The sequence below is a fragment of the Hemicordylus capensis genome, chromosome 5 (assembly GCF_027244095.1).
Source record: "Hemicordylus capensis ecotype Gifberg chromosome 5, rHemCap1.1.pri, whole genome shotgun sequence".
NCBI classification, from domain to species: domain Eukaryota; kingdom Metazoa; phylum Chordata; class Lepidosauria; order Squamata; family Cordylidae; genus Hemicordylus; species Hemicordylus capensis.
The window spans coordinates 209,713,215-209,728,301 of NC_069661.1; the positions used below are offsets into that span (position 1 = coordinate 209,713,215).

Here is a 15,087-nt window from a genome sequence, read left to right on the forward strand (position 1 = left end):
CACAGTCTAAAAAAAAACCATAAGAAAGACACCAGCAACAGTCACTGGAGGTACTGTGCTGCGGGTAGATAGGGCCAATTACTCTCCCCCTGCTAAATAAAGAGAATCACCACATTAAAAAGGTGCCTCTTTGCCAAGTTATCAGGGATGAACCAGCATGGCTCAAAATGCAATCAAACATCTACATTAGGCCTGTGCAAAGTTTCAGATTCAAAGAGTCAAAACTGAATCATTTGCACCTCGTCTTGGCCCCATGCAGAGGCAGCACCTCCCCTTGCTTGTCTCTGCACAAAGGAGTCCATACACACCAATAGGGAGGAAAACTAAAAGGGAAACAAAGCCACAGGAAGCCCCAGTGATGGTGTGAAAGCAGTGTAGGAAGGTGTGCGAGGAGCACTTTGAAATGTAATCTTTCCCAGGGCTTTCCACACAGAGCTCCATGACATGTTAGGGATTTAAATTTTCATTGTGGAGAACAATAAAGGAAAACAGGCAACAAAATCCAAAAATGATCTGGGTGTTGCCTGAAAAATCTGAATCACAATGCAATTTTTAAAAGCCATTCCCCAACTCTAGTATAAAATTATATATAAAGCATTTAAAACACAAACAAAACACAATCCTTGCACATTAATTGGCATACATCCTTCATACCCAGAAATACTATTTGTAGCAATAATTATTTCAGTCTACATAAAGAGATTCCATTGGGATAATTGACCTAACTATATGAAACACTTAGCAACATCTAGTCCACACAAATGCAACTTACTTTCATTGGCATGAGTGCAAGAAAACCTGTGACGAGGTTGTGGATTCTGCGTATGAAAAATTCCTCTTGGTAGAAGTTTTCAGCTCTCACCACAGATTCAGAAAGGAACAAAAAAATATTATCTGCGATTGCTAATTCTGCCATTGCTTCATCTGCCTCAGTGAATTCTGTAAGTGCTAGAAAGAACAAACAGGAATAAATAAAAAGCACTGCCTCTTTGAAGTCATTAACTGAGACAGGTTTCCAATGGAAGTATGCTTAAGGTCTCCATCTTAAAGACAAGTATGTACATGCTGAACCTGCTTCCCTTCACTTAAAATTAAAGGAGTAGGTCAGTGGGAATTGGGTCGCTTGTGTATGAATTCCACTTTGAATCTCGTTTACCTGTCACATCAGAGAACTGTGAAATTCCACGCAATGCTAGTGCCCAAGCTAATCTAACAGTTGCTTGAAGTCCTGGTAGTTTCCAAGGTCGCGATTCCTGAAGGCGTGTGTGGATTGCAGCTATATATTGTCTATCTCTTAGAAGTGGCAACTGATGCATCAGCTCTAAAAATATAAATAAGTCATTACATCAATGAGAAAAAGAATTTGGTCTCAATTCCATTGAAAATAAAACGGATAGATGTGCACCTCTCTCCCTTCTTTTGTACTGAGCTGAACAGTCATCACACTCTGAACTATTCCGCTAAGAAATGTGAAGTACAGTTACTACTCTGCTGCTTAACCTCATTCATAGACATTTCAATATTTGAGCAAAATCCAAAGAAAGCTAGGTGTGCCCAAGGCTGCTGACACCAATGGAATTAAAGTGCTCAGTTAAACACACAGGGAAAATTCCTCCAGGCTTGATTATGTTTTTTTTTCCAAAGTAAGAAATCACCACAGAAGACTTTAGACCTTTATCTGCATGCCTGACATTCAACACATTCCCCAGCCCCACCAAACATTTCACCTTTTCTTCAATTTACTTCCAGCCAAAGACTGCTCAAGTGAAAGCACCCACATCAACTCATGCAATTGCAATACAAATGCAAAACCTTGAAAAGGCTTATACAAATGCAAAACAAATGCAAAACCTTGAAAATGCAAAACCTCATACAAATGCAAAAGCTTGAAAAGTAATCCTTTTAAAAGTATATTGCAATTTTTCATTTTTTAAACTGGAAAAAATTACAACAGTGCTATTAAGTCTTTTCTCATTCCACTATCTTATCCCTTAGGCCCTTAACTGGATTACTACTGGAGGGAATTTGAACAAGTCAGTTATAGCTGTATATGGTATGTTAAAAAATGAACAACAAAGTAACTGCTCATCTGCCAGACAAGTCTACTTTATGAAGCAGAATTACAACTAAGCATTTCTAAGTTGTAAATATGTTATCTATAGTAGCTTGTTTCTATAGCCAATTACTAAACAGGCTTTCGCTCTATGATAACATAAATTATTTCACAAATTTCTGTACAAAATATAGAGCTTTAAGTATGCAGCAAAAGAATTAATTTATAACTAGCTTAACCCATGCAGAGCATCTGCACGCTAGTACTTGATTGCTCTCCTCACCCCCTGCCACAACCCCACTCACCTCAGTTCTCTCCACCCTCACCTGATTCACATTCCTGCTCTGCCTCCTCCATCCCATTGCTTCCATCCCCCTCACTCCTCTTGGTCACTCCTCCATCCCTTCACTCCATCCCCCTCACACCTCTTGGTTGCAGCTGCAGCATTGCTGGCACCTATTGCAGCCCCCTATCTCCAGAGACCTCCCCACCCTCACCCAAGCCCCGCTCTTGCTCTTCCCCACAGGAGCAGCAGCAGCAGCAGCGATTGACTGGGCCCTTTCTCGCTGCTGCTACTGCCATGGCCACTCGTTCCCCTCAGGCCACTGACAGGCCCGGGTCTATCCGTTGCCTGCCTGCCTCCCTCTGCCAATGGCCTCAGTAGCCCTAAACAGCAGCAGTGGTTGACTGGGCCATTCCTTGCTGCCAATAAGCACTGCCATGGCTGCTCGTTCCCCTCAGGACGCTGACAGGCTTGGGCCCATCCCTGGCCCTTCCTTCTTTCTCTTCCCCTCCCTTCTTTTTCTCTTTCCTCTCTCTTCCCCTCTGTCTTTCTTCCTCTCCCTTCTCTCTCCACCTCTCCCTGAGTTAACAGATCTTGTTCATCTTGTTTCCTCATCTAATTCACACAACGGCAACCTCCTTCTTCTGAAGGGGCTCTTTCCTCCCTCACAACCCTTCTCTTCGCAGACCCCTGCCCACTATCCTTTTATATGTAGGGAGATTCCTCTCTTCTACAATCAAGAACATTTTCTGACCAGTAACAGTTGCATTCCAACTGACCTTAACCATCACAGGCGGTTCCTCCCTATCTACATATGGAATCCCCACTGTCCAATCACCATGGTGCTTCTGCTCTCAAAGGCTCCCCCCCATCTGCATATGGAATCCCCACTGCCCAATCAGGTGCTTCTGCTTGTGAACTCTCGCGAGAGCTGCCACACATGGGATTAGCCACGGGTAAGCCTTAGAGAATTATATATAGAGAAGATAGATTATCCACTAGAAACTCTACCTTAAGGAATGTGATGCTTCAACAGCATAAGCAAGTAGTGCTTAAACTTTTAAGTGCAGAAGTTTAACTATCAATTCTAAAACTTTGTGGACTGTGTATTTCTCTAAATAACCTAGAGTGGACAAACAAACAAACAAACAAACCAGTCTTACCATCTCGATCTTCAGTGCCTTGTTCTAGAAAGCTAACATCAAAGCAATAGAGAAGGGCCATAAGAAGAGCCAAGTTTACTCTGTCCAATGAGCCATCAGCTTCCACAGTCACTTTCTCCAAGTAAGAAATAAGGATTAAAGTATCATCCCTGCTCAGGGGTGACTGACATGACCAAACAAACAAGCTCTCAGCCAATGCCTGTCGACACTCCTTGATGAGATCAGCAACCTAGAAAAAATATCAAGCACAGAGCTATTACTCTCAAATCAATTATTTGTGGTATAGCAAAAATACTGCAATACATCAGCATCCTATATTAAGCTGTTTCCATGTCAATGGTGTTCACCACCCCATTGTCTAACACCTTAGGATTTGCAAACAAATGTTGGTCGCAACAATGCAACCACTGCAAAAAGGGCTGCTGCTTTAACAGTCATGTGCTTATCAATATCTCTAAACAGATAGCTCGGTTTACACTTGCAAGACAGCCTGCTATTTTGACCAAATATGTAAAGGCTTTCATAGAAGGGGCACAATAGGAATCTATACAAGGGGCAGTAGAATGTGTGACAAACAAGGAATGCACACAATTATAGGTAGGACAAGTGTCCTACCCTAATTCAAGAGCTGTGTGCGCTCCCATTTTGTGATCATATGTGAGGGAAACAGCCAAGTTGGAGGAGAGGAAGTGGTTGTGCAGGTGAGAGGTGCTGGGTCAGACAGTGATTCCTCCTACCTGGGTAAAGTGCTGAGTAGGACAGCACCGTCTGAGCCAACTCCTCCCTCTCAGATGATCACTTCCTCCCCACCCAACCTTGCTGTTTCCCTCCACACACAATCGCAAAATGGGAGTGTGCACAGCTCCTGAACTATGGTATGACACTTGTCCTACCCTAATTATAATCCTGTGAACAAGACTAATGTATTGTTGTACGTAAGAACAGCCCCACCGGATCAGGTTGGATAATGCAGCTTCTAGTCCAGCATCTTCATTTACAGACAGTTCCATTGCATATGTGGGATATCTCCCCCACACACTCAGCCCGGAAGCCTTAATATGAGTGGGGAGGGGGTTAACTTGACATCCAGTTCCTCCTCCTATTTGGCATAGCTTTCTTCAAAAGCTAGCCCCAAGTGCCCTTCTGCAGCTTCTGACTTGCTTTCTCTCTCTTCCTCAACCGCATTTCACCCTTCCCTTAATAGACCTTCCTGTCTCCTTCTTACTCTGTACCCCTTGTCTTCCAGATCATGCCCGATTTTTGTTTGTTGCACACCAGTCTCCACCCATGGTCCTACCTACCACCCAACCCCTCCCCAGCTGGTCTCTGGCCACTGCAGAGGTTCCTCCATGTCAAGAAGCACACTGGGGTAGCAATGCAGCTTCCAGATCCTCCTGAGTCCAATAGTCAGGAAACAAGATGGCTGTAGCCAGCACCAAGTCAAGAAGGGTCTAGGGTGGAAGGAGGGAACTCGGCTATTTTGGGGGACTGAGAACCCTAAAAGCACGCTTACTCAGAAGAAACTTCACTGTGAGTAAAGGAGCACAGGATTGCAGCTGAGTAAGTGACTCCTCATTTACCAAACTGAATGTATACACTGAAGTAGAGTCTAAGAATTTAATTGCAAGAATCGCAATTTTAAAAATCATAACTGAAAGAAAACAAAGCAACATCTTAAGAGGTTTCTTACCATGAATATTTGCAGCTGCACTGTGAAACAGATGAATTAAACAAATCAGTTTAATTTACCAAACTACACCAATCCAGTTTACAGCAATGCAAAACCATAGTTTGTTGCTACATGAGCAAGCTTCAAGCTCATATACTCCTTTTTCACAGACTCTAATGTCCTCATGACTTCCTTCTTTGCAGGAAATCATAATTTGCCGTAATATCCAAATCTACACAAACTATAGTTTTCACTTGCCCTCCATACCAAAACTGGAAACCAATTCTGTTCTTAATTTTTAACCTGTATTGTATTATTCACATAAAGGCCAAATTCAGACAAAATTATTGTGGTTTTACAGCAGGCAAGATGTAGGGAGAATTACAGGTACTTGAAAATTAAAGTATTTACCTCTTTGCGATGTTTCTCACTGCCCAGCCCTCGCTCTCTCTGTAGTTTCTCAAATTCAGTGTTCACATCAATTTGAGACACCAAAGTCAGAATTTTATGAGTTAAACCCTGCTCCATCAGTTCGTCTGTAAAACGTGTTGTTATGGACACCAACTCAGGACTGCAATGAAAAAGAACAGTCATGTGCCAACTAACTTTATTCTGGCACCCTGCAGGAGCTTCTAAAATATTTTAGAAAATTAGAAACAAATCGATACCAACAATAATTACAGAGAATACAAAGTACACACACACACCCCTCAGCAGTAGTAACTGGGAAAACCCTCGGGTATGGTATTAGCTGCAAAACTTTTGGAGATACTACTACTACTTTGCAGTCATCAGTTAGTAGGGCTTGGAAGTTAAAAATTTTCTAACTGCTGTCTAGCTCTGAGATTATAGTCATAGCCATTTTGTGTATGTCACGATATACTCATTCAGTTGTTAATGTTTCTTTGTTGTCACAACTGAAATTTTGTCAATGAGCAGGGACTCAGGCATAGTTGGGAAGATAGTGGTGGTGTGCTCCTTAAGTCTTAGAGCTTTGCAACAGTTACATAACATGTACTAGGCATTTTAAAAAGCCAAATTCAACACATACGCAGCATAAGCCAGGATATAAAGAACCATGCAGCAGAATGAGGGGGCAGAGGTCCTGAGACAATATAATAAGCGGTACCACCTAAGGCTGAAAATGGGAGAACCACATTTTTTGAATGCTCCCCAAAATTTAAGAACAACAAAAAAAAAGAACAACTCCCTGAAAATAGAACACTCGCAAAGCAAGAAAACAGAACACTAGCAAAATTTATTAAGTAAATAAATACTTCTGTTTTTAATAGTTTGTTTTATTTTGGTTTTTGTCTGTTTTTGTGAACCACCTAGAGCCTTTGGAGTCAGACAGTATATAAATTAGATAGATAGATAGATAGATAGATAGATAGATAGATAGATAGATAGATAGATAGATAGATAGATAGACAGACTAGAAGCTTTCCCACTGATACGTTTGCCTTTTATTTGCATGGAGCGGGTTTTCTGGTTTTTTTTAAATGAGAAAGCATTCAAAAATTACGTCCACCACTCACCTAAAGTGATACAACTAGCGGTGTGCACAAACTGAGGTCTGTGCATAGGTTCAGCACCGAACCGGTTCGTCCACATGAGCGGACGCTATGTGTGTGTGGTGCTGCACGCAGGTTCTTGGGATGAGCACCGCCGCAGAAAGAGGCTGCATGGGGCAGAAGAGAGCAAACCTGCCCGCCTCCTTTTTAAAGATCCCGCCTGCCCCTCCCCACCGACGCCGCTGAACCGGTTCAGCGCCGAACCTGTGGCTCCAGCTTACATGACAAGCAGTTTCAAAACTGGGGACTTGAGGGACCATCTGACGAGTAAAATATTTTGTCTGGCTTGTGAACTGTGCTTGCTTTGGAAGCACATATACTAAAACTGAGCCAACACTTCTTGATCCCTGTGAAGAAGGGGTAGACAAGGGAGAGAAAGATCTATTCTGTGTCAAGCCCCCCCCCACCCCCCGGCAACCTTTCTCCTCTGAGCTCAGCAGCAAAATCCAGAATACAAAGATTTACTGTTTACTACAGGTAGAGGCAAAATAAGAATTCTGCTGCCTGCAGGATATACCAGAAATCATACTGCCTTGGTGATTAAACAAGTTGAAAATTTGCAATGACCAGTGGTCCCTCTAATGTTTTTCATCTCTGTGTGGAATGAGTTTTGTTCTGGGCGGCAGTATCAAGGCAGTGTGTGTGTGCACCTGCATTCAGAATGGGGCCTTCCTGATTCAACCTGAGAGGGATCTAAAATGAACTGAGCGGACATCCAAAAACTTGTGAGCATGCCTACGTGAGCACGCCTTAGAGGGAACAGTGGCAATGACCTTATTCTCCTCTTCAGGAACACACTTGAAATCATTCAAATGTGGCACTACAAACTAGGTTGGCACTGAATTGACACTGTCATGCCTAGTGGGTCGTTGCAGTGTTTCTACTGGCACTGAGGCAGGTGGGGGTCTCCATGCTTGGAGGGACCCTGTTGTTCCAGAAGCATGCAGGGATGGATGCCTCTACTCCTGCTCTTTGCTCTGAACTGGTGCTGCCATGCCCAGTTCAACTGTAGTGCTGCCACCAGTGTTCAAGTGCTGGCCGGGGGGAATCAGTGGGCAGGGGGGCGGGAGAGACTTCTGTGCTTTGAGGGCTACCATAGAGCCAGATACAATATGCTTGTTGAGGCAGGATCGTGGATACAAGCCCTACTGACTAAAGTCTGTAGCACCAATCAATTAATTAAAGCAGGAATCAGAGATCAAATATTGTCCAGTGGAAATGTGGCAGAAAATCAATTATAAGGCTAAGTAATTAAGGCAAAAAACCAATTACATTGATTTCTTGATAAAATATCAATTAATGAATTAATCAGTACAGCCAATATCAATTTTTAAAATATTTATAGCTAAATAATCAAGGTGGAAAGGAGAAAATTGAACATAGACCAATTAACTGTGGCTGCAGAAAATCTGAAATAAATTATCCATTAATGAATTAAGGCCAATAAAAAGTAGAGTTCACTTCCTACCTTGACTATCAAATGTGGAGAAGATATGCGGTGTGAATGGAGGAGAAGAGAAGCTCAAAAAAACCTCCTATTTCTGCAGAGCAGGCAGGACCAGAACTAGGTGGAGTCTCCTCTCACCAAAAATCAAAAGGCTGCAATGACTGACATGGCCATGCCTATTGTTGTAAACCGCCTAGACACATGCGTTTTGGGCAGTTTATAAATATGTTAAAGAAATAAAGAAATATTGAGCAAGTAGGAGAAATAAACTGTCCCAGCACACCCTCCTCCTTCCCCGTTTACTGTAATAACTCAGACTTTAAGCAATCCAGGTTTAACATTTAGCTTGTTTTGTTAGGGATTTCCAAAAGATGTTACTTAAAAGACAGACCTGAGGTCCAGCGTCCATGTCTTGCCTCGTCGAGACTCAATGAGTGTTCGCAATGAATTTGCGATGCAGCGCTTGCCATCCCAATATAAGAGAACAGCTACTAAGCCCCTGGTTAGGCCAGGAAAACGAGGTTGTTGGTGCTCACCTTAATAAAATTAAGTTAACAGTTAGAAGAGAAATTCCAGAAAAGAAATATCTGTCTTTTTAAAGAAGGCAGTATGGGCTCATTTGGCTGGAGGCATTATAGCTCAGGTGAAGAGCATGTGTGGCTTGTATATGGATTGTGTCAGTAAAAAAATCTCAGTAGCAAGGCTGGGAAAGACCTCAACCTGAGGCCACAGAGAGCTGCTGCCAGGCAGAGTAGAGAACACTGGGCTACGTGAACAAATAACCGGGTTACAATACCATAGCTTTTTACATCCTTATAACCTACTAGTAAATTCAGCTTGACTCCTGCAAGGACAATAAACTCTTGGCTGACGTGGCAAGCCAATCAATTATTATTTTTTGCGGGGGCGGGGTGGTTTGCAAGGGTTGGGGGAGAGATTCCCTGCATTCTGAATTCCCCTTCAGATCACAAATTAGATGTAAAAAAAATTTGGTTTTTTGAGTCATCAAAGTATCTTTAACAACATGTATACCAAACTTCATCTTTCTATCTGCTATAGGAACAGCACGACAAATTTGATAGCATGATGAGTTGAGTGAGGCCCAAGTGCCTTTATGAACACAATCTGCATTAAATCTTTTGGTCTTTACCAATTATGCAAATGTAGCTGTATTTGTTTAGTTCTCTCAGTCACATGGTGGAGAAGCAAGAGCTATATGAGGGGTATGAACATCCCTCTTGCTGAGCACTGAAGCACCTCCTCAGCACACCTTCCCTTCTGAGATTTCAACAGGCATTTCCTGCACACTTTCAAAGCTATCTGTTTTATCCATCTTCAAAGCTAGCTGCTTCCCTCATAAACACAAAGCAATCATGTTTGTTTAACTAAGCTTTATTCAGAAACAACTCAATTCTTCTCCTTTCCCTCCCTTTTCTTTCTGACTCCACCCCACACACTCTATCTACAGGATCCCCAGAGGGACAAGCTTCTAATTAACAAAATATGAAAAGTTGCTAGATAGAATACAACACTATCTTTATCTCTGCAACCATTAAGGGCAGAATCATTTTAACAAAATGTATGCTGGCATTCTCAAAATGTTCAGTTCTGTACCCAATACCAAATGTTACATGTTTGTAGAAGTGTACACAATACTCCATTATGAACACTTGACAGAAAAACCAATTAACATTACAGTTATGTTTTCAAAATATAGTGCTATTTAAGATAAAAACATCATTTTGAAAACGTTACTCAAACCATAAGATCTTCATCTTATTCTAGTATCTAGAAAGCAAACAGAGTAAGCATTCCAACTAAAAACAGCAATTCTTAAAGTTTAAAAGGAATTATATACTGCTTTCTATGTAAATTATCACACATGCAATGGAGATAAAGCCACCTTGCGTTAGCAATTTGTCAAGTTCAAGCACCAATTCCTTCTGGACATGATGTTTGCCAGAATCCTGCTTAATTCTGAGCATATGAGAGCTGTGTGTCAGCTCATCATAGGTTTAAACATTTGGGGTTTATATGAATTTCATTTTCTGAGCAACTAGAACATAATATAAAAGAAATATGACAGCCTGATATCATCACATTACCAGCCAAGAGGAGTTCAACAGCTGCAAGTTCCCCAATATCAAAAAGATCACTCAGAATGAAGGCCTCTCTAATGAGCTGTTCTGGTAACAGTCTGGTTCCCTGTTGACCCTGGATAGCAACTCCTTCTGTATTTGCTTTCTGAACCTTTTCATGCTGCTGGGCATTCTTCGGCTATAAAATTATTCAAAGAAAAATTGACAATATTTCTTATCAGAAGTGAATTAAAAACATTTTCATATTAAATACAGTTAAAACACATTTAACTGTCTGCACAGTGTCATTCACTGTCACTGAACACGTTTCATTTACTACAAACATCTTGTAATACAGAAAAGGACAATATACACCTGCAGGCATTCTCCTTGAGATATTGTATGTCATAATTGAAGATTTCAATATTTACAAAATAAATTGACTCCTTTAATCAAATATATTACTTCTGATGAGAATCATTGCTTTCCAAATGAATAGTGGGCCAATTCAGATTAACACGGTCATGCATAGGGATGTGCACGGACCAGTCCGGAGGCCATTCTAAGGGCCACGGAGCCAGTTTGGCGGTTCAGTGCTGGGGGGGGGTGGACCTTTAAGGACTTGGGAGGGTGTACTTACCCCTCCCACCGCTTTCCCCCTGCCGGCATGCCTGTTTTGTAAAACATTTGGGGTGGCAGGGTACCTCCCTGCCGCCCCTTCCCCCATTCCTTGCCAAAAAGCTTCAGAAAGCCTGACTGCGCTTGCACACATCGCACATCACGTCTGCGTGTCGCGTGCACGCATGCAATGCACAGACACGACATGTGCGCGCAATGTGCGCATGTACAGTCAGGCTTTCTGAAGCTTTTTGGTGAGGAATGGGGGAAGGGGCAGCAGGGAGGTACCCTGCTGGCCCAAATACTTTACAAAACAGGCGCGCCAGCGGGGGGAAAGTGGCGGGAGAGGTAAGTACGGTACACCCTCCCCCGCTTTTAAAGAGTCCCCCTCGCCGGTGCCAGACCACGGAGGTGCGGTTCCGTGCACACCTCTAGTCATGCATTCAGGAGTGGACAGAGTCATGCTGAGTGCATGCCCGCCCTGATGTCACGGGGTGATGCATCAACACACCCTTGGGACATCTCTTGTGATATAAGCAGGTATACCCTCAGCGCAACCCCATTCTGATTGTGTGCTGTGGCCAGAGTATGTCTGAACCAGCCCAACGTGTTTGACTTTCCTCAAACCCTCTCTATGACTGTGGATGGCTTTCAGCCAAACAGCTGGTATATAGCAACCTCCAAATTCAACGTGTGAGAGCATCCAAGTTCAACCCATGGGAAAACATACTAACCCATAATATTTAAATAGTTTTTATAGCTTTTAAATGAGCTTTATGTTAATATTTTAAATGGTGTTTTTTTTTTATTGTGAACCGCCCTGAGCCATTTTTGGATGGGCAGCATATTAATTAATTAATTAATTAATTAATTAATGTTCGGATTCAACTCAAGAATCACACCATTGGAGGCTCACTTAGAACTATATCTAATGGATTAACTTCATCACAGCAATTGTCCTTAGGATTGCAGCCTTAGACAATGAACTGACCAAGTTCTCAAAGCAGCTTTCCCTCAACCAACTTTTGGGTGCAGGAAGAGAGCAAGTGGCCCTATCCATCCCCAGCACAGCATCCCTCCAGTGGCTGTTGCTGGTGTCTATCTTATGTTACTTTTTAAAAGATTGTGAGCCCTTTGGGGATAGGGCTCATTTTATTTATATCTATGTAAACCACTTTGGGAACTGTTGTTAAAAAGTGGTATATAAATATCTGCTGCATTCGTAACTTACTTGCCTGGTGTTATCATAGTTAAGAAACTGCATTACAACCTTAGAAGCATTAAAAAGAAAGCATATGAAAGTGCTCTCTAGTGGAAGTCTCTGTCCTTCCTCTATGAAAAGATGTATCAGTTAAAAACAAAGTTTTATTTTAGAATAGTTTGATTAACCAGTTTAGTTCCAGCTGTTCAAGAAACCAGTTACAGACTAATCCTGAACATGTTTACCAGAAGTAAACCCTATTGTTTTAAATAAACCTTATAACAAGCAAATTTGATTAGGATGGTTAATCATGGTTTGATTAGGATAACAAAAGGAACATATATGAAATTCCATTACTGTTTGAAAAGTGAGAAAGCAGAAATCAGTTATGCAGTTACTCAAACATAGAAGCCTCTGCTGAAAAATTATGCTCACAACAAATATTGCATTGGAACATTTTATATTTCATGATTATGAACTCATTGTGCACAGTCCAATACAGTTACAGCCATACAAAACAAAATGTATCACGAGTACCGGCCTGGCTCTTTCCTACCCACTTTCCAAGAGAGTAAAAGTATATATATATATATTTACCGGATTTCTGAAGAGTGATATAAAGTCAGGTTTATGTTTCTTTAAAATCTGGTCAAGAAGATGTATCGCTTCAGGTTGCCTTTTCGAGACAGCATTCTGGACCGCCTGCCAAATGTCTTTGTAGGGACCCCACAAACTGGCAGCTAAATAATAATACACAAAATATTTTCACAACCAGAGATTTCTATCTCAAAAGGTTACTTTACCACACATTTTATAAAAACACATTCCAGTCAACGGAATTCCCTGCGATGGGGCAGGGAAAGCAACAACAGCTGTGAAGCCACAGACACAGCAACAACTTTATAACAGTGATTATGACTGCAGCAACCACTACCAAGCTCCTGATGAAAGTGCCTCTATTCAATTTTCAGCAATACGCTCCTATTCCTGCAGCCCTCAGCACCCCATCCCATCTCTTTACAGAAGATCACTCAGCTCTCAGGGAAAGCTTTTCAAAAGTGCAGCATGGAAGTTGCAAGATAGGGGTGTGAAAGTTCCCTTGTTTGAGCTTCCTTCTCTTCACGCAAGGTCTAGATTCAACCTATTCATTCATGCTCTTTTATTATAGTTTGATACTGAGGGCCAGGGACTGGCATCAACTAACCAGAGGTGTCATCCAGTGATCCATCTTGGTAACCCTTCCTTCCTATTTAATGCTGCCTAGCAAACCAATGGAGTTTTGCAACTGCTTCCATGCATCTATGACACTACCGACCAATAAAAAACACAATTTACCTTCCATCTCATGCAGGTGTAATTCTCATGCAATGGGACATAATTTAAATCACCAAGGGGGAAAAGACCAGTCTAAATCAAAATATGGCACACTGCTTATTTTTATATAATGCTCATAATTGTTTATAGATTTAAATCTATCCACCCAACTCTGGCCTCTGACACGGGCCAAAAGACCAAGGGCCACTGAGCAATTACAACCTCTACCCACCACAGGAACATCAAAGCAAGGAAAAGACCAGTCTGGCCTCAGCCACTGAGAAAACACTCAGCAGAGAAAACAGAGAAACGCAGGCACATCGAGTACTTCCGGTTACTTCAGGTAAAGGGGGCAACGAGGCAGCAGGGAGGTACGCTGCCACCCCGATCGACTTTGAGAAAACCAAGCGCTGGGGGGGTGGAAGCTGAGGGAGGGATAAGTGCACCCGCCCCCACCCTTAAAGGCAGACACCCCCTGCCTTCGAACCAGCCAGTGTTCAAACTCCTGTAAAAGGGCCTCCAAACAGGTTTGTGCTCATCTCTAACCACAGATTCCCCAGCCACTTGGCAATCTAAGGCTGCAATCCAATACACAGTGACCAGGAAGTAAGTCTCATTGAGCTCAATGGGACTTACTTCTGAGGAGATATGCACAGAATTGTACTGCATGAATAGTAGTTATGGATGTGCACAGAACCAGCGGGTGGTGGTTTGAAGACGGGGGGGGTAACTTTAAGGCTGGGGGAGGGTGCTGGGTACATCCAGCCGAGAACACCAGGGCGGCAAGAAAGTACGCTGCCGCCCTAACGGGCATTTTTTTAAATGGAGCACCAGTGGGGGGAATGCGGCGGGAGGAGTAAAGGCACCCTCCCCTGCCCTTAAAGGTATGCCCCCCCACCTTCAAACAACTGGTATTCAAACCGGTTCGGAGTCCCAAAAGGCCTTTGAACCAGTTCCATGCACATCCTTAGTAGTAGTTACCCTCAGGGTACAAACAGTCAATGAGAGACATTGCAGACGTTCTTTGGTCAGATATATGGATTCCAGGAAAGACTGAGGGGCTTTTAATGGAAGGGTCTGTACTAGAAGTCACCAATAACTTCATGGATTCTTTTCTCAGTGCAACAAAACAGACTAGTTCAGAAACTCCCAAGCCGAAATACCTGATGTTCCAGAAGTGAGCCATAAAAGACTTCTGAAGAGTTGCATGCAGGGCCTTTTTAGGTGCAGGGGTGGGAAGCAAAGCGAACAATTCCCCCAGGGTTCCAATGGAGGGGACCCAATCCAAAGTATGGTTCAGTATTTGAAATGTTCAGATCGATCATTCTCATTCAAGGTAGTAAAACAATTCAGTTAAAGTATAACCACAAGATTAAGAATTATTTCAGTATTTTGGGTTTCCCCACACACTCCATTTACTAGGCCATTGACTTCAATGGACAATGGTGGTCCAGTTTGTTTGATCTAAACCTTTATTCAACATACTGATGTCAATATACATGGTGTTTGAAAAAATCAAACACATATCTAGCTTTTTTTTTTTTAACCAAGAAAAAATTACACACTGACACAGGATACAGGGGCTAAAATACTGTGTTGTGTGCTGCCTATGGAATAGGGGCATGTTTCTTCTCCCCAGCTGAGAGCTCATCCTTGCAGCAAGCAGAGACAGGGGTTGTTACATGCC

General features: G+C 42.4%; 1 protein-coding gene across 2 annotated transcripts in view; it reads right to left on the reverse strand.

Moving 5' to 3' along the window:
* The window catches only part of NUP205 (nucleoporin 205), an 85,475-nt gene that overhangs the window by 69,151 nt on the left and 1,237 nt on the right, over nt 1–15,087 (reverse strand). For both annotated transcript variants that reach the window (XM_053252116.1, XM_053252115.1), the window contains exons 2-8: nt 12,684–12,826; nt 10,295–10,466; nt 8,581–8,725; nt 5,580–5,739; nt 3,500–3,728; nt 1,157–1,321; nt 773–948 (exon numbers count right to left, since the gene is read on the reverse strand). In XM_053252116.1, the coding sequence (XP_053108091.1) occupies nt 773–948; nt 1,157–1,321; nt 3,500–3,728; nt 5,580–5,739; nt 8,581–8,725; nt 10,295–10,466; nt 12,684–12,826 (1,190 nt within the window). The remainder of the gene's footprint in view (nt 1–772; nt 949–1,156; nt 1,322–3,499; nt 3,729–5,579; nt 5,740–8,580; nt 8,726–10,294; nt 10,467–12,683; nt 12,827–15,087) is intronic.